General features: G+C 46.1%; 2 protein-coding genes across 3 annotated transcripts in view; one reads left to right on the top strand and one right to left on the bottom strand.

Annotated features, from left to right (window-relative positions):
• Positions 1–19: 19 nt before the first annotated feature.
• On the bottom strand, positions 20–23,651 carry LOC121592544 (conserved oligomeric Golgi complex subunit 6-like). Its single transcript, XM_041914102.1, is given in 6 exon segments — positions 20–313; positions 380–456; positions 459–1,833; positions 1,898–2,262; positions 22,518–22,721; positions 23,288–23,651. Coding segments are annotated over 4 exon segments (1,875 nt in total). The 5' UTR covers positions 2,090–2,262; positions 22,518–22,721; positions 23,288–23,651; the 3' UTR covers positions 20–82.
• LOC121592539 (potassium channel subfamily T member 2) overlaps positions 3,789–26,756 on the top strand; it is a 152,514-nt gene continuing 129,546 nt past the window's right edge. The window contains exons 1-2 of one of the 2 annotated variants that reach the window (XM_041914088.1): positions 3,789–3,876; positions 12,875–14,074. In XM_041914088.1, the coding sequence (XP_041770022.1) occupies positions 13,947–14,074 (128 nt within the window). In that variant the 5' untranslated portion in view covers positions 3,789–3,876; positions 12,875–13,946. Of the gene's footprint in view, positions 3,903–12,874; positions 14,075–26,756 lie in introns of both variants that reach the window. The other variant, XM_041914089.1, reaches the window with a different exon arrangement.

Raw genomic sequence — 26,756 nt, 5'->3', positions numbered from 1 at the left:
ACCTATTAACTATCAATTATTTATTTTAAAACATTAAATCGTTTGACCATCCATCCTCCCCTACCTCCCGGGGAGAGTACACTTACCCGCAAAGAAGCTCTGCTACTTGTTCCGGCGTTTTGGAAAGAATGGTTTCCGGATTCGTGTACCCATTTTTGGGATCGTTGATGCGCTCGTAAATTTGACGATAGATTGCAATGATTACGTTGAACGATCGCTTCTGCACCGTTGCTCGATGTCCGCTGCTGAGCAGCAGATTCACCTGCGGGACTAGCAGTATTTCAGGAGTTTGGAGAAATTGTTCCAATTTAACCTGTGAGGAGTAGAAGTAGAATGTTAACAACCGCTCTATAGTATAGTGAACGTTTCGCTAGCTTACAACAAAGGTCTGCAGATGTCTTTGATCGATCTGTGAAGCATTCCCCTGGAGCACGGTGTAAATGGGGCCCAGATTAGATTCGCCACCAGTGATGAGGCCTGCTCCGAGGTCAGCGTATCGATCTGAGCGTCCGACTGAGCACGCAGCCGTTCCAGCCGCTCCTCCATGTACTCGTAGATCGAAATGACACTTTCTATCTGATACAGCGAGTTCAGCAGATACACAGCCATGTCCGTTGTGGGCAGATGGGAGGCCGACTCTTGTACCGACTGCAGCAGCGGATCAATGACACAGCCGACAATCTTCACAATGTCCGTCTGACTACCGGCAACCATGCTGGCAACGGAAAGGATCTCCTTCAGCAGATTCAAAAGTCGCCCGACGCTAGGCGATGGGACCAGATCCGTCTGCGGGGGCTCCAGTCCCAAGCGATTTTCGTTCGGACCTTGAAGCAGCTGCTTCACCTGGAATGTAAGACTGTTGAGGTACGTCGTCTCGGAGAACAGCTGCATATCGGCCATGCACTGCTCCAGCTGACCACCTTTCACGATGCCATTTATCATGTTCTGGTAGAACTTGATCAGATTGAAGATGGAGTACAGAATGATGGTGTCCTTCTCCGCGTTCAGGATCGTCTCCACGCGCACACGCAGCGGATGGCACACCCCATCGGACAAGTTTATCATGGCCGATTGAATCTGCTCGGAAATGTCCTCCTTGTCACAGTTCCGCACCAACATTTGCAGGCTTTCCTTTTCCGGAGGCAATATTTGATGGATGTACGCAAACATATCGCCAATGTAGCGCTTCGGGTCGTGCGCAAGCATCTCGATCGGGCGTGGATTTCCTCCCTGGCCGCCTATTGTGAGGGCATCGATGAAACTTCGCACAACCACCGAACGACGCGCGGTGGAGTACTCATCAATGACATATTTGAATAGCACTGGTCGCTCCTGCAATCTTGCCATCGCTTCCACGATCAGTACACCCATCTCGTTGGACTCCACATTGCGACAGTGGGACTGTGTCCATCGGTACAATCGTTCCAGTGCCGCTTCCTGGTGCAACGTCATCTCCTCCATTATATCCAGCGCTACCGTTTGATATCCACTCTGCATCAATGTCCGACAGTCGGTATGAATGCGCTGAACTCGATCCAGCACCTGAAAAAACTCGGCCGTAATCGGTGCATCCCGTTTCGCTCCGTACAGCATCTGGTGTTCGGCGACGGACAGCTGAAAACGGGACAGAAACCCACTCGCAATCTTTTGCTGGATCTGCAGCTTTGCATTTTCTTCCTGCAAGGTGTTTGCCTGCTGGATGAGGTCCTTCGTTTGGGCTTCGGTGTTACGCAGCTGCGACTTCATGCTCTCGACCGATTGGCTCATCGAGTTGATGTCATCGCAGATACCGTCCAGCGCTTCCTTCACTTCCTTGAAGGCGCTTAAAAAGTTCTAAAAAAAGCAAAATAACACTGTATTAGAACAGGAAACGCATCAAATGCACGGAACACCTTACCTGATTGATTTCCAGACTTCTCTTCTCGATTTGCGATCTCAAGTTACGACGCGATTGAAGAGTGTTTTCCTTGAAGAAGGTGGACAGATCCGACAGTGCGTCCAGCGTTTCGCGGTCTGTTTCGATGCGTGATTCCAGCACTTTGTTCAATCGCTGTTGAATGTAGTCCTCTTTCTCGTCTACCGGCTGCATTTTGTATTATATTGAATGCGAAACGATACTTTTGGGGAGTAGAAACGGCGATTGCCTTCGTGTCGTTCCGGCCGTGTCGTGTTTGTTTTGATGTGTTGCATGTTTTTTTTTCTTCTCCTCGACCTGTCAAATCGTCGCCACCCAGGCGACAAATTGAGGGAAGCCGCAGCGCGCTAACAATTCACACCTTGTTGAGAGGATTGCATACATTTAGGCGCATATCGATCGGGAAACGGTTGCTGAAAAGCACCTTGAAACAATCTTTATTTTCCGGTTTTTGTGGGTTTGCACTGGCTTAAATTAATATGCACCAGTGCAGTAACTAGCTCGTTATGATTACATATTTCTTTTGCAATGCTTTCTATAAGAAATATCTCACTTTAACGCTTTCAATTAGCAATAATTGTAGGATTTCGATACATTTAAACTTGATAACAATGACTGAGAATAATCGACTTTAAAGTATAGGAAAAATAGAAGGAAAAAGTTTGATTAAGGATAAAAAAGGATTAAGCGCATTGATTATGAAAAAAAAAAATCTATGTATCAAACCAATACAAACATTGGGCTGACACCGTTAGCTGTTTCAAGCTCAGGGTCCGTATTTGGATTGCATGTCATGTTAAGGCAAACAAGACTCCACAATAAACAGTATATAGCTGGGCAGCATATGGCGATACTAAAATAAACTCTGCTTGCTAAAATAGCTGTTTGCGGTGTAAGAACTTGTTGAATATTTAAACTATTATGCCGTTACACATATGGCACTTCGGCGTCTGGTGAAAGTAAAAGTGTGCAATTTGCATGATGAAAGGTAATAAAATAGGTATCCATTTGACTCATTTCTACACATTTTGTTTACGCTAAAAGCACAATACACCATCATACAAAGCATAACACATATCATGGATCATACAAGAAAATTAAACCTCAATGCAAGCTTTGGAAAGTAACAGTTGAAATTCTCCCCTTAAAACGAAAGCTCTCTAAAGTAACAGAAGCAAAGTAAAACAAAATCTTGTAAAAGTACGCCAGAACAACGGCACGAAAGGGACCAAACGTTCTTTGAGCGGATTCTAACAAGGGGAAAATTGTCGGAGCTTACTGAGAGCAGCAGCAGATGGGAAAAGCTTGATAAGGAGAAGCGGAGAGCTTTTTATTTCGGAGAATTTCCCCCTTTTCGGCTGCAATAGGCGGGAAATCTACTCTCCATGTCGGATCCTCGTACGGTCCTCGGTAAACTATGGACGAAATTCATTGCTGGATGGAAATAAACTTTGAAGTCACATTAATTTATCCGTAGAAACTATTATTTTTTATCAAAAGGAAAAAATAACATTGAAACAGACCAATATATTAACCGTGTGATTATAATAATTTAGTAACATATTTTAAACAACCTAAAAATAAATGTGATTTTTTGGCTATCAATCATCTGCCAAGAGTGTAGTGTGCCGACTCTCGTCCAGCACTGTAACCGCATGGAGCTTGCTCGGAAGGAAGCTTGCTCGCTCGAAGAGCAGGAGCATCAACTACAGTTCCATACTCAGTCGCGACCATACCGACGGCTGATTCGGCTGACACGGAGCATTACGAAACGTACGCTGTCTCGAACATCTGGCCGGAAAATCGTTTTTCTCCGGCAATCTCGTCGCGAGTGTGTTGTTTTGCTCGGACCAGAACGGATTGGAGGATTTTGCTTCGTGCGTGCTTGCTCGTCCGCTAAAGGTGGTGCGTGCATGCCGCGTGAGTCGAAATTGCCGCCGTTGTGCTGGCTGCTCTTGCAGGTGTGTAAAGGTGTGATCAATAATCGGTGGGTTGGTGTACGATCGTGATGTAATAATTTGAGATGGAATGAATCAGAGTCGTGTTTAAAGTGTAGTGATGCAGCTCATACATCTGTGTGATGATTTTAATAAGGGTGTTAGAACATTCTAATCCAGCAAGTGTTGGTGGTGATTAGACACTGTGGTCGGCATGGTTATGGCCGATTGGGGGTGTTTGGCACCTGCAACAGGACCACTACATTCGCTACTTACTAGCCCTTCGCCGCGTACCCATTTTTCTAATGATAATTGCAAGCTACCACTTGCACAAACCGGTCACGAGCACTTGACCGACCGGTTGCAACACACAAGTCGCACACTCGCAACACGTGCGCCACTTTCCGTCCACCAGGGTCAGGGAGGTGATCCTCCTGACACATACACTAATACACTACGGCACACACAAACACACACACATACTGCGAGAAGATGCTGCGAGTGCAGTGAAGTGTCCGTAGTCATCCCAGCAAGCGAGGATATCAAGTGTAGCCAAGCGATAAGGCTTCGCAGCAAAAACGGGAAGGGCAGTGGCCGGGGGCAATTGTCACGACACTATCCTGCCGGCGGCGGCACTGCTTTTCCTCTTCTTTTTTTCTTCTTCTCCGTACACTTTTGTACTTTAAACGAAAAGTGTTGTTTTCCTTTCTCCCAAATGTGTTGTTTTGTAGCAGCAGCGGCTGCCTACTCCTCACCTACTCGAATGTGTGTTGCGACAAGAGATTGTACAAAACGTGCTTCATCAAATTGGGCCCGGTATCTGCCTTTCTGTATGTGACGTGTGCGCGTGTGTGTGTGTGTTGTTCTGAGTTGAAAGGGAAAATGGACAAGTTTGATCGTATTTTTTTATTACTTTTATGTTTCGAACGATGATAAATTTGATTCAGCATGTTACAATTCTTACAATTCCGATATATCCGGCCATAGAAACGGACGAAATTGGTGTGCTAACAGACAGGTTCAATGTTCTAACGATTCTCCCCACTGGCGTTGTGTGCTAATGAATGGAATAAGTTGCACAAATTTACCAACAAAAAAAAAGTGAGGAAATGTGTCACCTGCACCTGAACCTGAGCGAACGAGTCAAGTGCAGTGAAAAACAAACAAAAGCGACAGCTGACATAAAGACACACAAACACACACAGAGACGTGCACATTACGTGTACAGATGAAAGGAAAGCAATGAAAACATGTATGCGAAGCCTTTTTCCCGGATCGATCAAACGGCTGACAAGACAGATGGCTGGCACGTGTTTTTAGACGGAAAGAGAGAGAGGGATATAGAAAAAAAGGAAACGATAGATAACGACCAATGCCCCAGTGCTCTAGAATGATAAACAACGCACGTACAAACAATCTATCCTATGATCTAATGGTATAAATCGTCGATGTGTGTCGGTGTGCATGTTTGTTCTAACGCCTAGTATGGCGTTGATTAAGCTACAAAGAGCACAAACAAACAAACACCGTACAGGTGTCATGGGACAGATCGAACTGTCATCCCTTGGTCAACAGAGCGCATCTGATCAGATTGTTAGTACTGTACTGTACTGTGGCGCTCCATAGCTGTCTTGTGGTGGTAGTATTTTGAGGTGAAAAAGTGAGATAGTTAAGCCCCACCTACAGAACTTGTGTGTCCCGAGATGGTGTCGGAGATTTGGGCCCGGTGGTGTAAGTTAATTTCTCGAATTTCATGTGGTTCTTGTCTTGCCGAACATCTGGCATTTGGAGTGAGTGTGAGAGACCCCCCCATAACACCCCTGTTTTGCTCGCTGTATGTGTGTCTGTGTGTGTTAAAGCTACAAAGTTTACGATCTAGTTAGCACCATGCTCTCATGGTGCCGCTGACTTTGGTTGCCATGATTTTATTAGCTCGGCTATTGGTTGCCTGGGCAGTTACGGACACAGTTCGGACATTCGCATTCGCGGCAACGGAGAGTTTGAAGCGAAACCAGCGGATCTGTTTTACAACATTAAACACCGCGGCACCGCGGCCATCTGTATTGTTTTAATTGCGCAAAGAGCAGTTTGCGCAATAACAAACAAAAAAGAAAGAAAGGATGATGTCATCATGAACCCTTTTTTAGACTAATTCTATGCTGACGCAAACAAAACAGGGTCCCAAAAAGCACAACTTTTTAAAACAAATCCAATTCAATGATGCAGTTTATCAATTAACCTTTTTTTTTTCGCTATCGCCTCCGCGAAATGACCCTCCTGTCTTGGGATCGTAAGGACGTAGAGGTCAGAGAGTTCAGTTTTAATTATCCTTCACCGGTGTGGCTGGCTGTAACAAGAGGCGGTCGGGCGTTCTCTGTCTGATGATTGTGCTTCTTTCACCAATTACGCGAAACACACACACACACACATTTCGTCTCCTGGGAGAAGTTATCAAACAAAAAAAAAACATCCTTTGAGTGAACCTTTTAATGCCGGCACCATAAAACAAAGTTCAGCACAAAGTTCGGTTTGTCTTTGTCACTCCTTCACATGGCGGAAATGATCCGTGATCCATCGAGAAGCAGGGCGCTTTTTTGGGGCTAATCCTTTGCTGGTAGTATCCTTTTTTTTGCATCACGTGCAAAACATCGGCCACCATCATTAGAAGCAATTTTCATCTCATTTTCGAGTGAGGAGCCCCCTTTTTTTGCTTAAGGGTGGAACCAATTTTGCTTCCACTCTTTGGCTTGCGTTCCCTATTTCGCTACTGTTGTGTAATGAATACGGGCATCCGTTTTTTATGTGCACTTTCCGCACAGAATTTTATTACACTTCCCCAGTGGGACCTTAATTTTCACCCAAAAACTGCCCGCATTTGGTGGTGAAATATGGCGAAGGGTTTGTGGCTTATTGGGTAAATGAAATTATTCATAAACAGACTTTCCCCACAAACTGCGCCATTATCTGTTGCGTTTTTCCGGAGCATTAGTATGTCGGCTCCGGGTGCGATCGTCATCGGGCATCAACTCTTCTACGTTCACAACTTCATAGGCCTGCTCACAGAAGACACAGAAGAGGCAGTAGTCCATCAATCTTTTGCTTTGGCGTCCATCGGCGCTCCAAACGTCCGCAAATAGACGGCGATGATTTCCGATTCCAAAAAAGCTTGACGCATCACTCTTCCTTAAAGAATGCTTCGACCATGTAAAGCACAGTTCCTGGAGGGCAAAAAATTCGACAAGAAATCGATGAGAAACCGACGTTGTTGAACTCGGTCAATCGTTATCATTATCATCACCATCACATCACCGTGGTCGTCTGGAACGCCTTCTTCTCCTCGATTGCTCCGAAAAGGTGGCAACTTTCTCCCCAAAACGGGGAAACGGGAAAAGGTCACCCGCTTGGCAGGGCAGTACGAGGGAGGAACGAGGGATGGAAGGCATAATTAATCGCCAAGCCTATACTTTTTTTCGCTGTGTGGGGGCGAACACACACACACACACACACACACACACACACACACACACACACACACACACACACACACACACACACCAACGAACAGAGCAGAAGGATGACATTTTCATCGAACGTTCGGCTACATCGATTTTTGCCTTACCTGTGTGTTTGCGGAGCCAACTTTTTCCGATATAATGAGTCGGCCCTTCAGCCGGCTCAATCCGATGAAGTTCTGTTTTGGGGGGAACTACAGCGCCAGCGTTGCGAGTTCCGTTTGCGGCCACTTGCCTCCCTTGTCAGCTGAGCTCAAATCAGTGGACATCGAAATTCATGCTTCATCGGACGTGCTTCAGCCTTCGATCAGGACGACGACGACGACGACACCTTCGATCGTCGGCGTGACGAATTTTCCCTTCGGTAGGGACAAACTATTTTTGGAACACACTCGAGCCGGCACGAGCCACCACCACCGCCTCCCATGCCCTTTTAGGCGTTCTTCCGGCTGACGCCACGCGCGTGGGAAAGGATGTTACAAAAGCGTGTTTGTGCAGCGAGCAAGTAAAAGGGCGAACACACGCTTTTTCTCTCACCCCCCCCCCTCCCCCCACCCCGAAACGTAACGATCTATCCACCGGCATTTGCTACTACCAACACTACTACGACTACTACTACGAATAGTAATAATACAGCCGGTGTACCCTTGTACCACCTAAAGCAACTGTGTTCTTTGCTCCGAACACAGGCCGGGAATATTTGGAACATTTGCCTGAGAAGTAAGTTTCGCTGTAGGGGAACCTGGGGCACAATGGTCACCTGCATTATTGGCAAATTAACACGTTTATAATGACTGCTATTATAACTCAATTGAAAAACATCAAATACAACGTTTAAAGTCCACCATAAACGTTTCATAACCTTCAAAGATTTCAAAATAATTGAATAAATCAGTAAATCTAAAGTAACGTAAAGTCTCAAAAATAAGCTTTCGTAAGAATTTAACACATAATTAGAGAGAGAAAAAAATAATGTGTATCCAAGTGCATGACATTTCTTCACGATTTACGTGAAAAAAGTAATTATTTTAATTTAATGTAAAGTTTTTAAAGCTAAAGTTTGAAATATGTTTAACTTGGGGCAAAATGATCGGTATGTTTTGACAGGAGCAACATGATGAGGCTGTGGTATACGCTAAGGTCGCTACAATATACTAGCTTTACATGCATACATTTGTGCTGTATGTATACTACATCGATAAGATACTGACAACACGTGCACTGTTGCAATATTCCATCAGTTGACTAAATTATTCAATAAAACACTTAAATACTAAACTTAAATTTCTATTCTCACAATTCTACCGAGAAGAAAGAGTTTAAACCAAAGCCTTAATTTCAATGTTGTGGTCCATTTGGTCCCTTTAGTTTTGAGCTGTTGTGACATTTCATGTTAGACCATTTAGCCCCTTAGGCAAGACCATTCCATACATTTTCACGATTTTGGACGATGATTTTTTTAAATTCATTTTAAACGTATATGTTTGTTATTATTGCGTAAACTTACGATTGTTTTCCATGAATAAGACGTTAAAATCGATTCAATTGCCGTTAAAATATCATTATTAAGTGGTTTAACCAATAAGATACAGAGCAAAATTCTTAACCGGTCCATTTTGCCCCACTTTCCCCTACTGCTGCATGCACTGCGCTGTAAATGCGGCAATGTAGCTGCTGCTGTTCTAGGAGGAGCTTCTTCTTCGTTCGAGATCCTGCAACACACAGTGTGTTGGATCCATCCCAAAAGCAAACTGCTAGAAAAAGGGACCCTTTTTTCACCGAACCTTAGTGCCTTAAAGTGCTTATTCCGATACAGTAAACTGTAAGACTGTACAGCACCCCGATGGCCTGTGTGTGTGTGATATGTACGCCAACGGAGCAAAAGTAATGCCCATTTGCTCTTTGGGTGGCAACAATTTCAACCCCGAAAACGGAGGATTTTTTGAGGATAGATAAAAACTCTTCTCATTTTTAACTGATTTAAAAAAAAAGAAACGACCGCATCCTTGCAATAAACTACTCATGCTGCCGCGATAAGCAGCCAAACTTTTATGTGACTGGTCGTTGGCTCACAAAGCTCGTTCCAGGTTGACCCCCTTTTCAGGGGTGACCTTTGTTTGTTGTTGTTGAAATATTGTCTAAAGAACAGTTCCTAGAAAACATTTCAATTTCACTGTAGATGAGATAAAAGGCGCCCAGCGCTACGGTGTACTGTGTTAATTGAAACCAATCTCCCCTGAAGGCAGGAAACACGGCGTGTGTACTGCCTACTGCCCTAAGAACCAACAACGAACAGTCTTTGCCGGCCTCGGCGCGAAATGTCTTTGAATTTCCCAAATCGAACTCTCCAGCCTTTTCCCTGTGCTGTGCTTTGCTATTTGTCTAGACTTTTTCCGAAAACGGCATTACTTTGAGAAGAGGTTCGTTTAGGAGGAGCTTAGATGGTTAGTCCGAGATGCGGCGGGATAGGCGTGGGCCTTCCGGCCATGCTTTAGAAACTCCAATGAATGATTATCTACGCAAGAGAACGTTCAACACAAAGGGTAAACCAGAACCAGAAGGTGGCAACATTTGAATGTCATTTGCAATTAAATGTCTGCTGTGTGGCGGCGCTGGTGGTTGTGCCTGTATGGTACGATTATGCAAATATGGGTGTGCTCTGTGTGCGAGTTGAAAGCGGCAGAGAGAGAGAGACCAGAATCAACTCCCACAAGAGCTCGCAGGATAAATATATGCATACTAAGGTAGGTAAACCACGCATCGGCCGGAACTCGGGTACTCGGGCAAAGGGCATTAGAGCCCATCCGGGATCGGGATTGAAGCATCCAGATATGCAAAGAAGCTGCAGGCGTGAGGCGCTCTCCTTTGGGTGAATAATTAAAAACACCAAGCAGGCAAGCCGGTTTGCGTAGTAGGCCCAGGTGGAATCGCGTGACATAATACGCAGCCGGTGTTTGTAACGCGAGCCAGTCGTCGTCGTCATTGGTAACCGTTAAACCGCAACACGCGGAGGAACACTTGCGTTCCTTATTAAACCGCTTGTCAGCACGGGAGGGGGAGGGGGGGGGGGAAAGAAAGAACCTGTTCTTCTGCACGCAGAAAGCTGACACACTCCTTGCTGGCGGGGTTGTTGAACCACCCGAGAATCAAATATTTGCCGACGAGAAATTCCTCACGTCCTGGGCGCAGCAATGTCTGGTGTAGATTTCTTCGGGAATTGCTTCGTAATTCAATGGTATGCGACGTGACTGATATACCTTCCAGGACTTTAATACACAGCTATAGCTTCCCGTTGGGTGGTTCTTGCACGTTAAAGGAACTTACTCTTGATGGATGACGTTGAGCGGGCAGAAATGTCTCACCAGAGGGGGGGGGGGGGGGGGAAAGGTGGGCCCCACTTGTACTTCAGATTGCACCGGCGAAAACGGTATTTACAGCTGAATTATGCGACCTGCCCAGGTAGCGCACCAGGTCCAGGTTGATTTAGGTGTCGAAGTTTGAGGAGTTCATTACCATAAAATCGATGAAGCTGTTTTCGTAAACAAAAAAAAAAATGGGAAGGGTTTTCTCTCTGCCGCCCAGAATACTGGGAACATGGGACGAGTGTACTTCAGCCCGGAAAGAATGTATTAAAATAATTGATCGTTCATGCGGATGCGCTCAGGAATGTTGGCGGGTGCCGGATTTAGACGGTCCTACATACTACACTCAGTGTACGGTGACGTAGTTTTGCGTATATTCGTCATCACTATCGCTTGCGTCACAGTTCGCTTCCAGCTGTTTCTTAGAGCCTTGCGCCTTTTGCAAACGGTATGCTCAGAGCTAACGCTGTACTGTATTCTATTGGAGGAACGCTTTAAGCTTATAAAAATAGCGTTCCTCCAGTCAGGATAATATTAAACTTCTCCCAGCAAAGAAAGAGCCATTTTTGGCTTACGTCTAGTAGCTTCGCGTGAGGTGTCGTCCATATGAACAGCTCCCCAGCCAGCCCCAGATTTCGCCCCTTGCGCTTTGTACGCGCTGAGATCACTTGCTGAGCAGGCGTCGCAAAAATTTACGCACCGCCAACCGCCGTCTAAGATCTCCATGGAGACCATGGATACATGTGTGTGTTTTTTCTTTTTGGCGCAAAGAAAAAGAAAGCACGCGTAAATGGAAGCATCACGCCCCAAAAGGAAGCAGCACGCGTGTGCCTGTAAAATCGTTCGGTGCGCGTGGGAGCATATGTTGAGGTATGAATAAATTATGGCGAAAAATTCAATTGACACACTTGATATGCTCAATTATGCGTGGTGGGGTAGGGCAGGGAGCAGATATACATGCTCCATTGCATAGCCCCAATCGGAGAGGGACCGTGGAAACTGGCAGGCAAATTTAGCTCACAAGCCTCATTGATTATTCATATTTGTTTGTTAATCAATTTCCGTACCTTCCGGATTGTGTTAGGGGAGCGTGTGAAAAACTATTGGCAAACCACATGTTGTAGCACTGGTTGTGTTGTGGTTTAGTGGAACTTGTTATTAGTATGTGGTTTGTGAACGATGGCAACTTGTCAGTTACGATTGATAATGAGGATTTATGATGAAATGTAACGCTGGGGAATAATTGAGTATTTTGTGTTTTGTTGATGTCACACGCGTGAATCTGTGCGTGGTTGAACATTCAAAGTGATTAATTACATGCAATGTAATCCATCACAATCAAGGATCTTCTCGAAGAAATGCATTTTCCAAAGCTCCTAACTTCATGTCTAGATTCAGTTCCGAGACATTGAATAGGGACTTAGAGTTGTTTATTGGTAACCGAGGTCACATAAATACACTTAACGCGGCGAAGGCGCTATTTCCCCAGCCACAAACTACCCATCCGGAATCAGATGGCGATAAAGCTCGAGTTATAGATCTGAAGTAAAAATAATACTGTAACCACTTTCTCTCCAAACTCCAAATACAGTTGTTTCTCTGATTACCACCAGTAACAGCAATGGGGGATTCCGTTTCCGAAAATCTTACAGCTTGCAAATGGCCACACTGGTTCGGGGCAAACGCTGACTGAGCGATATTCCGGTTTGATTAATTCCGTAATCGAATTACATTAACAGGTCTGTTTTCATGTTCGCCTGCAGGCACCACGGAAAAGGTCAGAATCTTTTGGGAACAAATCATTCGAATGCGAAGGGGGCAAATCACAGCTTGAGGTGAATTCATTTCTTCGGTATACATTTGTTCTTGAGGCGATTGCAAAGAGAAGCAAAAGGAGAAATACAAGAGTCGTAATGTTATGCGAGATCGACACTGTGGCCCTTTGACTTTCAAGCGAGCATTGGGGGAAGTGCCGAGTTTCTTTGTGGAAATAAAAATCCACACAAACTTGGACCAACTCCAAGCAGCTCCAAGTGTAGAGAACAAAGAGAACGTGTGTGTGATTGTGTGCGAGCGAGAGTAAGAGAGAATAATTGAATGATATTGTAAGTAGCATTGAATGTGTTTATTCTTTGGATTTATTTTTAGTTATCCATCTCCGGATCTGAGCACACACAAACACCCTGGATCGCGACCAAGACCAACCCGGCGTGTGAAGGTCATTAAGACACCAGGACCGACCCCGGCAAGACTGTCGGGCGTGTGATGGTGTTCGATGGTCTTACGACCTCGAAAACAAGTATTGTTACTTACACGTGCAGTGTAAGTTTTCAAATCTTTGGCGAAAATCAAAAAAATCCTCAAAGAAGGTTACAACCTCCCCGGAAGTAATATATTAAAAGTTCAGAACATCGTACGTGTAAAGTGATCAAAAAAAATCTTCCCATTTTCCGACATCGACAAAATCAACCTGGAAACCTGGTGCATGTGATTGTGTTCCCGATTGTGTGTTTCACCTACGAAAATGTCCCCAGTGACCAGTGACCGGCGTGTGTGTATGTGATGCCATAATGACCGTCCATCATCGAGAACGTCACCTTGGTGCTTGGTGTGATGAGTGTGCGTTCAATCAATCGTAGTTGGCAGGGCGTTACCAAGTGTACGCAGCAGCAAAGGGCAGCAACATGAAACGAAAGTCCAAAAACCCACCAAGAGGAAGGTGCCTGTTGTGGTGAGTGGTGTGCGTTGCGGTTGCAATCGGAAAAAGCTTCTGTGACGTGAAGTGATTTGAATTTCGAGCACCCCCTGCCCTGGGTGTGGCGTAAGTATTGCAGTGTAGAGCAGCCGTGTGATGTTGCAAGTTGTCTCTCTCCCCCACGAGGAACGCTCGAAAACATTCGGGCAGTGTAGGCGATGAAGTTAACCCTTGTGTAGATACCGTTGTTCTCGTACCGCTCTAATCAGGCAAAGGAAAGTTGAAAAATCTAATCCAACTGCAAACGCGTAGAGCGTGGTGTAGAGAGCGGTTCGGTAGAGCTTGGCGGTGTGTTGGCGGTGTTAGTGAGTCAGGTGGACCGGTTCTGACAGGCACGGGTATCACAGCACCGGTACCAAAATAGCCGACAAAGTGTGGCAACGGATTCGATCCCCCCGGCCGCGGCGGGCCGCGGGTGGATATGTGATCCCGCGGGCGGATGCGCCCCGGCCCAGCACCAGCGTCATGGAGGACACAATCATCGAGGTGGTGGACCGGGATAGCTTGCAGCAGTCGCGGATGGCGCTGCCCCCGCGCTACCGCTTCCGGGATCTGCTGCTCGGTGATTTCGCTTTCAACGACGACGGTGAAAGGTAGGTGTACGTTCGCATTCCTCTTCTTCCCCCGTCTCACGCAGGTGCTCACCACTGACAACTACTGTGTACTGTGTTGCAATATACGTTGCTGTCGAGTTTGCTGGAGTTGGAGAGATTTACTGCCACGGGATTGACTTGGACGTTGACGCGATACCAACGCGACAGGACAGGGACAGGCCAAAAGCATTCCCTCGTTCTGAAGCCGGGATGCTTCAAATTGGTGGCATTCGAACGCAAAGCTAGTTTCGGTTGACATTGGATACGGTTTCCTTGGCGACGGCAAGAAGAAGAGGAGCTAGCACGAATGGGAATTGCATTAGCTTGCAGTGCAATCTGTGCATTGTCGGTGCTCTTCACGGTGGAATGCCACCGTACATACCGATGCAATGCAAGCACACGGGCAAAGAATATAAGAACTTTTGCATAGAGTTTTGTGTGGGTAGAAGTTGAACGCTGCATGCTGTGATGGATTCCCAACAAAGAAAGGTACGGATGGAACGGTTCAGATAATAGAGATATGGGCAAATAACTACGATAAAACACAAGCAAGCAAGCATTGCTTTACAATGAGCGGTTCTGAATTGGACGTGCGGTAAATTCTTTTCCTCCGACTAAAGTCCGCTCCTTTAAAGCGATGGAGCTCTTTTCGCTTGCTAACCCATCGAACGAATGCTTCCCAAAAGACTCTGAGATAATTATCTGATAGGAGGGAGGACGAAACTTAACGGATTAGTTACATTCGGGGAAGACAAACTTCAACCGAATCGCTTAATTGGTGTTTTAAACGAAGTTCTGGCAAAGTTCTATTTACACAATCGGTTAACCACACTCAACCCTTCCCGCTCTGTGCTGGACAAGTGCTGTGCTCATTGATTACATTCGAGCTCCTCCTTATCGTTGGTAACAGCATCGAGTTGCTCCAAACGTTGGCCACAACGACGACTCTTCTATGGTCGTTCGATATCGATTGGTTGCATGGCCGGCGTTTCGGTGCGTTTCGATCGAAATTGGAACTATGTGGTCATCGCCATTTGGACAATAGTAGGGTTTTTGGTATTGTTCTTGGATATGGATGGCCAGCATGTGAGCCCTTCCCGGGGAACCATGGGGACTTGTTTGAAAATCCCTAAACAATGACACACACACGAACATAGTCACACATGCCACGTATCACGGGTCTGACTGCATGCGATATGTAATCAACGTCGGGCAGCCGCATCTACGCGGCCAGATGGATCGATTCGAGGTTTTCGCTTTTCTGTTCGCTGCTGTTAGAGCGCGCCGTTCATACAATAGGTCATATCGTGAAGCTGTTTGGCATAGTGCCATTCTACCCAAACTAGCCTGACAATCGTTCTCTTTCACGAGCATAAACAATTCCCCTTAATTATAACGTCCCGCTGTGCAGTTGCGGGGGGGGGGGGGGGGGATCGTGTGATGCTAAATATCTTGTCCACAAATGTCCATATTTTCTTTCTCACACACACACACACAGACACACCTGGATTGGATGTTAGATGGAAATGCTCCCGCTGTGAAATACTTGCCATTAAAATGAACCATTCTGAGGCGTGCATTTATATAATTTCATTCCTCTATTTTCGCAATCCAACCCGAAGCACACCGGTTTATAATAGAAAAGCTTAATCTATATGCGCCATCGTGGGCAAACAGACGGTTTGTGTGTGTGGCATTATTTGTATTCTCCCCGAACATCCCCCGGCCCATCGCATCGCAATTGAAAATACGTCAAACACTATTATCCGACCGATTTGCTGCATCACAGTTTCCGGACGGACAGACGAATGCTCACGATGAACCCCGTATTCGGATGCAAATCGGGTTCGAATGTGGTTATAATCCTACGCTAAGGTTCTGCCCGATGTCTGCCTGATGCTCCATAATTTAGCTATCGATTTGTGAGTTCCAATGCACAGCCGTTCCGCGTTACGGTTTGGAGAAAGAGCGAGCGAGGGACTGTGTCTCCCCGGTTTAGCATACATTTTTACTCGTTCGTGGAAATCGGTTCTGGACGGAATCCACTCGCCCACACACATCCGTTCTCTGGTTGTGTGTGTGTTTGTGTGTACTTAACGAAAGTAGTTTATTTGCATACATTTTCTTGGCAGACCTTTCGCACCGGTTCCGATGATGGTTCACCACCGGGAGTGAATGGTGAACTGAGACCTACTCATAATCCTTTTATAGTGTCTCTTCCTCCTCCCCCCGTTTTTGGGAAGGACCAAACCAAGTAGTCGTTCCGATCGATCGATTGCGAAGCAACCGAGGGAAAGTTTGGCATGTAAATTGGGAACCGTCACTGCATCCGTCGTGTAGAAGGGACGGAACAAACTTATATCCACCTCCCCCCTACAAAGGAGACACACACACGCTTTTGCTCCAAAGATCATTCCCGGACCCCGGTGGCAGTGGCAACGACTGAAGAACATCCCAACCGACATGATAATGGGAATGAAACGGTTTTTCAAACATTATGATAATGTTACGACTTTTCAACAATGTTCTTCCACAATGGTACAGCAGACGCTACAGATGGGTTGGGCTGACTCGAGTCACAGGAACATGACCAAACCCCGAGAGCATGTGTATTCTTCAACACGAGCAGTCCTCCTCGTTGGAGTTCTTTTGGCCGAAACATCCTTTTTTGCGACAGACAACATTCAAAGGGTAAGAATGTGACGCTGCTTTTTATGTACCCCGTGTGTCCCGTTGTCAAAGTGGGAGGAAAAAGTTCAAATCAATTCCAATCTTTTTAAGTCTTCTGAATTACAGCACCAAAAGCGTAGTTTCTTTATCTACGGCAAAAAGGGAAATTCATTTCATTTGCTTCGGATCGTTAAATGCGATAGCGGCAAGGATATTGCAACCCATATTCCAGTGAGAATGACCGCAGACCGTGGCAAATTACTACCGGTACTGGATATTCTTTTAAGGGTTTAAGATGAAGGCCAAAATTGTGGCCAAATTAGAGCCAAGCTCTCGGGTTGGTTTCAAGTTTGCCCCGGCTTCTCCGCTTTCATTACTCTAAGGAGTTTGGTGGGATTAGTCCCCTCCTGGGAGAGCTTTTGGTACAGTACACACGCTAATGGTGTGTTGGTAGCGCACAGGAGGGAAAACGAGGGAAATTAGTTCACCAGCGAGGGATTTTCCCGAAGTGGACAAAAATAACAACAAGAAACAGAAAAGGTGCGATAATACAAGAGCGGAAAAGGTGCATCGAAGCAATATCGTAGCATGGGGTAAATTAATTAACCGTTTCAATAGGACCGCTAAAGGACGCTTCGGGCTTTTCGGGACCGCCGTTACTACGCTGCCACGGGAAATGATTTTCCTTTGCTTGCGTTTCTTGAGTTTCGTTGTAAGCTATAGCCGTAAGGATACGGCGCTGTGGTGGATTGATCGATTATCGAACTCTCCGAAGGCACAAATCGTACGATCCCTTCGGCGCCCTGTGGTGAAAAGATCAGCCCGAGGTGATGTGATTTCGTGGCAGCCCCCGGGCCAAGTGGATGATTCAATATACTGGGCCAATCCATCCATTAGCGCGGATCGATTGTTTTCACGGCAAACGCTCCCTTTTGTACTGGGGAAGATGAAGCGTAAAGCTCTCGTGCTCTCCCTCAGCCGCTATCAGCCGCCGGGAAATGTGACGTAGAGCGACGATAAAACTAATGTAGGCCAAATGAAAAATCGATGAAGACTCGCGATGAACCAGTCAAAACACACGAAACAACAAAACAGATGTGTATGTGTTTGTGTGTGTTAAAGGGGGGAAAGGAGACGGTAGAGGCATTGCATCGAGCTAAAAGCAGCCGGGAATGTCAGCCACATTAAAGCAAATTGTTGATAATTGGAGGTTAGCATGGAACGGTTTTGCTGTCGATACCGCTCGTTAGCTGTTTTGTGGCGGCAACTCCTTCGGATCGGATCGATACTGGGGATCGATCCATGGCAGTTCAGCACCCTTAAAAAAAAACCCTCCCAACAATCGATTAGATGTCAGCTGAAAGGACACATTTCCCCCGCGTTTTGATGCAAATATGGGTGGCATATAATTATTATGACGTGGCGCGGCCCGTTCTTTTGTCACCGGAGGGAATATTGCGCAAAACAGCACAGACCTTCACATTGCTTGCGGAGTTCCCTGCGTGGGGAGGTTTAAGGTCGGCACTGGCAGTGGTTCGGCGAAGAGGTGGCTTCATTTATTCAGCACAAACACAATTCTTTTTGCCCATTTGGTGGTGGTGGTGTTGGTGGCTTTGCGCCCTCGGGAGTGCGCTTTTTCATCGCGCACAGGATGACTTTGCGACGGGATGGTCGTGAGGACATGTGTTACATGTGAATGGCTATTTCCCAGGGATATATATACTGGCAAACAAAAAAAGTGGCAACGCAACACGAACATGCAAGGGAATACGGGAGGTTTAGGAATAACGAATCGAGAACTGTGGAAGAAAAATGATGTTTGTTTCTTTGGGAGTGTACATTTGGGTGTGAATGGTGCATAATGGAACTTCATGCGTTCTTTATGATTGCCATGAGGAGTTTCATAAAGTTATATCTGTTTTGTTACAGAAGAAAAATTGGGCTTGAAAATTTTTTCTGCAAAATTGATATCATCGTGTTGAAGAATAATCGAAACACAACTGCAATGTAGCCAAACACTGCGAGGGTATTAGAAAGAGGGAATCCGTATTGAAACTGGAGCTGGCTCAAAACGTATCATGTTCCGGGAACCGATAACAAACCTCTATTTATCCAGGAACAGATACTAAATCCATTCCAGATCTTTAACTGATGTTGGATATACTTACTTACTTACTTATCCGGCGCTACAGCCGCTATGCGGTCTTGGCCTGCCTCAGGAGTGTCCGAAACCGCTCACGGTCTCGAGCCTTCGTCTGCCTCCGTTATCCCGGCCTTAATGGCGGACGTCTCCACACCATCTTGCCACCTCAATTTGGGCCTACCACACCTCCTCTGTCCTTGTGGACGGCCTTTACGAAAAAGACTTTACGGGCTGGGTCAGTGCTATATCCCTATATAGGTACTATACAGTCCCAGCTTCGCCCGTTGCGACAGGTTCTTTGAGGTGAACTAATTTTGCAGGCTGTAGAATGACCGGTTGGCAGCCAGCATCCTTGCGCGCAACTCAGCTTCTATGCTATTGTCGTTGCTGACCTTTGACCCAAGACGAAGGTGAATTATGGGACGACTTCATCGGTGTTGGATATACATCAGAAGTTATCTCAGCCCTATCAGGACAGCGGGACAAATCAATATCTAGGCCTTAGTCTAACACCTTTCTTAGAACTGTTCCTAAATCTTCATTGCTTCTGCGAAAATATAAATTCATAAATTTTAGCAACAAAATGGTGGCCTGCTTGAACTGTGGAAATCTCGTGATGATTCAGGAAGCACACGGCTTTGTACAGTATTGACCTTTAATTTGTTTTAATTACTGTGGAAGCTGTTCACAGTTCAATAACAAAATGGATTAATTAGCCAAATTACTGCTCAACTTTATTTCGGGCACTTATGCGGAAGATATCTAACCCCGAACCACAAACACATCCTCCCTATATGGCTCCCACGTGGTATAGTTCTCACGTTAAATAACATCCCAAACCCAAAACCCCGTCTAATGCTCACTCTCATGGTTGTCATTTGTGGTTTTCATGTGAAATCATTTCGCACACGTCTAATTTACATACCAACCATTCCTCCCCCTCCCCCCCAGCTCCCCGGTGTGCGGTGTTTTGTATCGCATTATTCTGGCAGTAATTATCAAAACCAAATTAAATTCAAGGCCATTCAACTAGCGCCGTGGCTTTGAATTCGAATCAGACAGCAGCATTCCGATATCTGTTTATCATTTAATAGCATTTCCCCACAACAGCGTGGAGTGATGTTTATTTGGCTGTTTGTTATCAACTGTCAGAGTCACCAGAATTGCTTTACTGTGTGTGTGTGTGTGTGTGTGCATTGTGTGTGCTTCCCTTCTTCCCCCGTTTTTTTTGGAAGATCGTTTCCACTTAAGCAAAGCGTCCTGTGCGCGATAAAATACAAACAGAACAGCGCTGGCTAGTGGTTTAAACGGAAATGGAATTCCCCCATTGCTTCCCTCAAAAGCCCGGTAGACCAAAACTCTGCCAAACTCGCCACTGGGGCTTACCGTTTTGTGGCACGGTTCACGTTCTGTTGTTCTCTGGGTAGAATGTTTTCCAATTACTGCCCGCCCTTATCAGACGATTTGTTTTGGTTTTAAAATTTAAATCCCACTAAAGCAGTGCTGCTTCTGTCCGCGCGTCCCGTGTCCCGCGCCATCGCTTAGCTCGAATTCAATTTTGCGTCATCAAAAATTCAGCCACGAGCGTAAACGAACGCGTTGTTAACTTCAAAACAATGCCCAAAAAGAGGCCCCGTTCTCCTCGCCGTAAAAACCGTACATCACAAAGAGTTGCCACCCAAAGGCCCACAACCGGCTCGAGTCTGAAAAGTTCCAGAAGGAAAAAGTGTACCACGGCAGGCGGTTTTGGTTCGCTGTTTATGGCTGCGAAATCTTTCACCGAAGGCCTCTTTTTTCAAGGATTCCCTTTTTTCCCCTTTGAGACACACACGCACAGACCAGCACATCTCCCATATGCTGCCTGTCGAAGAATCGGTGTGCGGCACAGGCAAGATTTACAACCAGTAAAACTTTCTTACGATGTTCCTTGCGAAGCTGCTGCGCTTAATTTGTTTTGCCGGCCGTGTTTCGTGTCGGCTATGACGTATAGAAGGTGTTTTGCAATCTTTCTTCTTCGTTCCGGCTGGTTGGCTGGTAGGAAAATCGATTGTTTTCTTCCCGTTGTGCACAAACACACACACACGCGCGCGCTTCTATGCGAATTGGAACGTGTCTTTGGAGCATTGGAAGCAGAGAAACGTCTTGCGATACTTTCGCGTACCGTCCGTCGAAAGTGAATTGAATTATTTACAACCCCGGGTTGTGGCGGTTGTGGAAAAATCGACCAAGAGGGCAGCCTGACACTGACCATTGACCATTTGTCAGTCAGCCAAACACCCGGAACCGCTACGGGAGCTGAAAGTTGTGCCGGCAAATGTCCGTGCCCGAGGGCACGGTTCGTTGAGACTTTCGCGATTAAATATTCAGCACGAAGACGGCCGCTTTGGAGCAGGCCCAAAGAAAGAGAGAAAGAGAACTCCCCCACCCGGAAGACTACAAGTGGAATGGGGTTTGTTTTGAGACTTCCTTTCCATTTTGCTGTGTCCACTTCTTCAAAACTCAACAGGATGGCAATTGTGCGAACTGAGGCGTGCGAAGGAAAACGAAATGCACCACCTTCCCAAGGAGACTTATTACCAAGCCTTGTGGAGCGTTTAATTAGAAAAACAAAGATGATTCCGCCATTTAGAGCAACATTATTTTCCGCGAATGTCCTGCACCATCATTCAGCAATTTTCATTGGAAGCTCAATATTCCTCGCCATGTGCAGAACCTGGCCGTTCGTTAGACGTCAATAAGGCTTGCTTCTCATCCTCGCGCAAGAAGCTATTGAATGAATTCATTAAAAGTTATAATTCGTTCAATTGCGAAGCACAACAATATCATTAACTTTAGCGCTTGCGGGCGTCTTGGCTGGGCGAAAAACACCCGCGCACCTTCTCTGTGTGTGTGGTGTTGGAATGTGGTAAACAAAGCAGCAGACTTGGTGGCAATCGGCAACAGCATCCTCCATCTCTCGAGACCCAGTCAGTTCCGGTGGGAATACACTGCAAGGTGTTATTGTAGCTGCTGCCGTTCTGGTCAGAGCTGTCTTTTCTACGGAATCCTTGTGCTGTTTGTTCGGCATGGGAGTAAAAGGAAATCCCACACAATAGAGCCGGATAAGGCGGTGGATAAGGGAGTAAAAAGGGAGGCGTGGAAAAGGCGTTGCATTGAATTTCGAAGAAAACAATACTAATTAATACTTTCCAATAAACACGGCTTTGTTAATTAGTTGTGCACAATGGGTGTACGGACGATTGGAGGAGGGCAATTGAACAACAGCAAAGTAGTAAATGAAATCGGGTCTTCTCTTTTTCCCTTCCAAGCGACATGATTTTTACTGAAGAAATTGAACATTGGAAGACGAAAATAGATTAATATACTAATGTGCTTGACAATATCAAATAAAGGAGTTCTTTATAGAATAATAGCTTTGTTAAAAAAGGAAGATTGTTCTATAGCTGTTGTTAATGCCAATACAATTGTTTCGCTCCTTCAGTCCATCAAATCAAACATCAAACAATACAAATTGCGCATAAATGAAGGTAAAACCTTAGAATAAACTTTCACAGTCTTTCTGTGTGCTCGTATGGCGAAAGCAAAAAACGCCTTTGATAGTAAAGTAAATAGCAAAGAAATATTACTCACGAGCGAACGATTCTTGCTAATATGTTTCCGCAGCTTTTGGACTCCCTGGTATGCTTCTTGGTTTGGGCCAAAGCCCACCACCCACCGAGCCATGCTTGTGGTCACTCGTCCGTGAAAGCATTTGCGAGCAGGACCGTTGTTGGTTGCAACCGCCTTACTTCTTCCGCACGTGTGATGGCAATATTGTATGAGAGTGTGGTAAAGCTGAAAAAAGGGCGAAGAAAAGAATTACTCACATAAAAAGCAGCAGCACACACACATAGACATACAGGACGAATGGTCAGCAAACTGCAGCCCAGCGGGTGTGTGCGGGAAATATGATCAAGTTATGGGAGTTTTATCGGTCGTAATTTTCCCACAAAAACGCAACGCAAGCGATGGTCAACATTCTCGGACAACTTTCTACTTCGGTTGGCTCGCTCGCTTGCTCGCTGACTTCGTCGGGAAAAGTTGGGAAATCTGTGCAAGCAAACTAGCAGCAAACTTTGAAGAACACGGACCACGGAGCGTGTTCCAGCGTGATGTTGCTAATGCTAAAGCCACCTTGAAATTAGCACTTTATAGCAAACTTTCCTCCTCCCATTAGGGGTTCCGTCCCCGTTGAGACTGGTACCGTCACTAGGTCTTGGGCTAGCAAGACCCGCCCCGAGTTCGTATTGGAGGATGCGTTTTTTTGCATCCCAACTTTTCCCATTACAGAGATCTCGGCGAAACCAATTGGAAGGAGGAAAGTTTCATGAGTAGCTAGTTCTTGGAATCGATAAACTCACCCGATGATGATGATGATGATGATGATGATGATGATGAGAGGATGGCGGTGAAACGTTAGTGGCGAAACCAAGTTCTGAATAACTTCCCGACACTGCATTGATGTTGTTTCATTTCCGGATTGAATGCTTCGAATCCATCATCATTTTGGGCTGAGTGGAGTATCGTGTTGTGTTGCCGTTCGGGGGGATTCACACACGAAGTGCACACTTTCACGGGAGCGTTCCAATTCGCACTTTTTTCTTTCGCAATAAGAACACTTTTATCTCCAAACGCACTCCCGCTTGGTCATTAAACAGACGAACAGACAGTCAGACGAATGACCAAAAAGAGAACGCTGCTGGTGAGAGTTGAGAAGTCACGGCCTTCTATGTCTGCGCACTGTAGCTCTTAAAACACACAAAAGCAAGCAAGATTCTAGCGTAAAAGCACGTGGGCATTTGGCTGGAAGCAACACCGTAGGCATGACGACAGACAACACATTGTGTGCACTGTGTGTTTGCTTCCCAGTGCAACGAGCAGCGGACGTCTCAACGAGACGTGGAAACAACCACAAGTCTTGAATTTAATTACTCCCCATTCATGTGCTGCCAGTTTGCTGACATGGATATGGTGCTGTAGCCAGGCTGCCTTCGAAGGTCTTGCACGTGCGGAGTTAGTGTGCAGTTGCGGAGAGAAATTCATCATTCAACCGATAGGATATGAAAGGCGCAGGCACCACCGCAGAGTGGGTGCAGTTAAGTATGAGATATGAAATTTGATTATTCGTTCGTTGAGGTTGGAACTTTGAAGCCCACAGCCGACCTCGAGGGAGGGGAAAGCTTCAACGTTCAGTGCTATGCCTTCAGGAGGATGGATAATGTCGTTCTAAATTTAATAGATATCGGTTAATAATGGGTTTCTGGTAAATGAGTGGGCAGAAATATGTTCCAGCTTGACTTACACAGCACAGCCATGTTTTCCATTCATTGCCACGATCCTCAGCCTCAATCCCTGGCTGAACCAAAGCAACTGAATTAATTGGATGCTTTCTTAGGTTTATGTCCCGTTGCAAGAAGTTATTTTCTGAACATTACACTGGTTTTGCAGGTACTCGCGATAACCCTGTCCCTTCTCGGACCAAAATAACCATAAAACAGTAGCATCCTTTACTTGTTGTACCCTATCCCTGGGGTTTGAACCCCACCGGGCAAGCATAAAACTGGACAGTTCGTTTTAATTTAATTAAACTTAAACATACACCCCAACTCGTCCGAAATATGCCACAGGTCTAGAGCATCGTGCAGGTCAACCTCCGATAGTAAAAAAGCTCACATTAAAGCACAGATCTTAAATTTCGTTTGACTTTGAATTAACTCACCTGGTTGCGTGTGTTTTTCTTTGCCCGCCCGGCGGTCACGAGATCTCTAAAACCGAGGCCTCGAAAGTTTTGGGTAGCGCTAGTTCGAAGGTGTAGTTCGTGGCTGTTTAGCCTTCCCATTTCGGCGCGTGTTATCAAATATTTACAAAGGACCGGAAATTCAACCTTTCCACCTTTCGCAAACCACGATGCTTTCTGGTAGGAAATGAATGAACCTACTTGCCTACGGTTTGTGTCGGTGTTTCTGTGTGTGTGTTTTGGAGTTAGGCTGAACCCTAACCCTGTTATCCTGCTATCATGCAATAGTTTCCATCGATCCGAAAGCGCACCAACCGTCGTCCGTTTTCAACCGCCCGGCGACCTAGTCACACAAGTCACCGTTCTCCATTTCCACGGTCAAAGCACGGAGCGTTACGAAGCGTAACGTGAGCTGTCACACACAGACTCACACTCACAGCACGCTCACTTCATCTAAGGCACTGGTTTTGAAGTTTATCACCGTGAAAATGGAGAATGATTGACGTGGTTGAGATGGTGTGGGCTGAGGAGCAGGAGCAGGAGCGGCCCGGTCACCGGCACTAATTGCTGTTTAATCTAAGGCTCCCGCCTCCGGGTTGATTCAACAGTTGCGTTTACAGGTGCCAAAATATTTCCTCCGGTGGAAAAGCTAATTTCTGGCTTTTTGCAAACCGTCCCAAGGCGATAGGAAAGTGTGAGTCCACCAGCTGTCACCTCTTGCTGGAGCTTGCTTGGAGAAGGGGCTCGGGGGCTGTCGAGAGGCGAAGCGTACTTAAGATTGGGTCCGAAGATTGTAAGGGATTACTGCTGGTTACGCTCTCGACGGGGCAGACGATAAAGCGTTTAGTGTGCAATCAATCTTGAAGCGGAGCCAGATGGCGTATTTTGACAAGGATTAGCCCGTGGAGTCGGTAGAGTAAGCCGTTTTCCGAGACTATTAATCGACTTTTGACTGTTGGTTCATAGGGCAGGAGCGGGGGTTACGATGGCAAAAGGGTGAGAGAGCTCGGGAGTTTAATTTGCCTGCACGCTGACAGGGCAAGTAATTAATAATTGTTTCACGTTTCCATCAGTTGTCCAGGGCAGTAGTAGCAGCAGCAGCACTAACACTATGCAATGCCGCGTCGCGTCGTACATCATCCGATTAATTATCGAAAAGCATTTATCACGGACGGATAGCTGAAGGTAAAATTAAGGCAGTTTATACGAATTGCTGAACGGATTAAGCTGTAAGAAGCTTCCGGCGGATGGAGAAAGGGCAATGTGAGCAGGAAAACAGATAAGTAGTCGTGCGCCCAAAGCAGCATGATAAATGATCGTACTTCCTCACTAGCCGACAAGCTATCCGGCCTATTCAACTTCTTCAGTAAGGTACTTCAGAACGGTACTGGCCGAGCGAAACGGGGGCGGTGGAAAATGATGAACTTCTTGACAAACATATCACGAGGCTAACACGCAAAACGCTGAGTTTCCGGGTTGGAGTTAATATTCCTCACCCGATTACCCTCTAATGCTCAGCAGCTGCTCCGCCGTGGAACTATTACCACTGCCGTGGTGTGGTGTGGAAGATTGGCTGCCGCTGTAAGCAAACCCGTGAGCGCAAATATTTGGACAACCGTAAAGGGAGCATCATCATGGTTATTAATACCACCACCACCACCACCGAAAACAGCCTCCGGCGGCTTGGACGAGTCCCGGGTTTGTTACGGGCGCATTTCTTATTAATGAACTTTCCTCGTAATAAGCACGAGCTGAACCGAGAGAAGCTTTTTTGGGAAAGCAGATTGCTTTTTTCTCAGGTCCCAGACCGTCATGTTCCGGCTGACAGATTGTGCTGTTTGCTGAAGGTTGTTAAGGGGTTTCCAGTCCTCAGCGAGTCGTTAGATTATTGCATTTCAAACTGTTTTTGCCTGTATTGCAGAAAAGGATCGTAGGTGGCACCACGACTGCACTGCAAACAGGGACGCCGTAAAGCTGTGTTTCCTCCATTCCAATTCACTGCAATCTGCATCATTACCATTTGGTGCTTGGTAGTGCTTTATTAGTGTAGCGAACTTGCACTGCTTACACTCCTGTACAGTTCTTTTCCAGTT

This window comes from Anopheles merus, chromosome 2L (assembly GCF_017562075.2).
Source record: "Anopheles merus strain MAF chromosome 2L, AmerM5.1, whole genome shotgun sequence".
NCBI classification, from domain to species: domain Eukaryota; kingdom Metazoa; phylum Arthropoda; class Insecta; order Diptera; family Culicidae; genus Anopheles; species Anopheles merus.
This window is presented reverse-complemented; position numbering and strand designations above follow the sequence as displayed.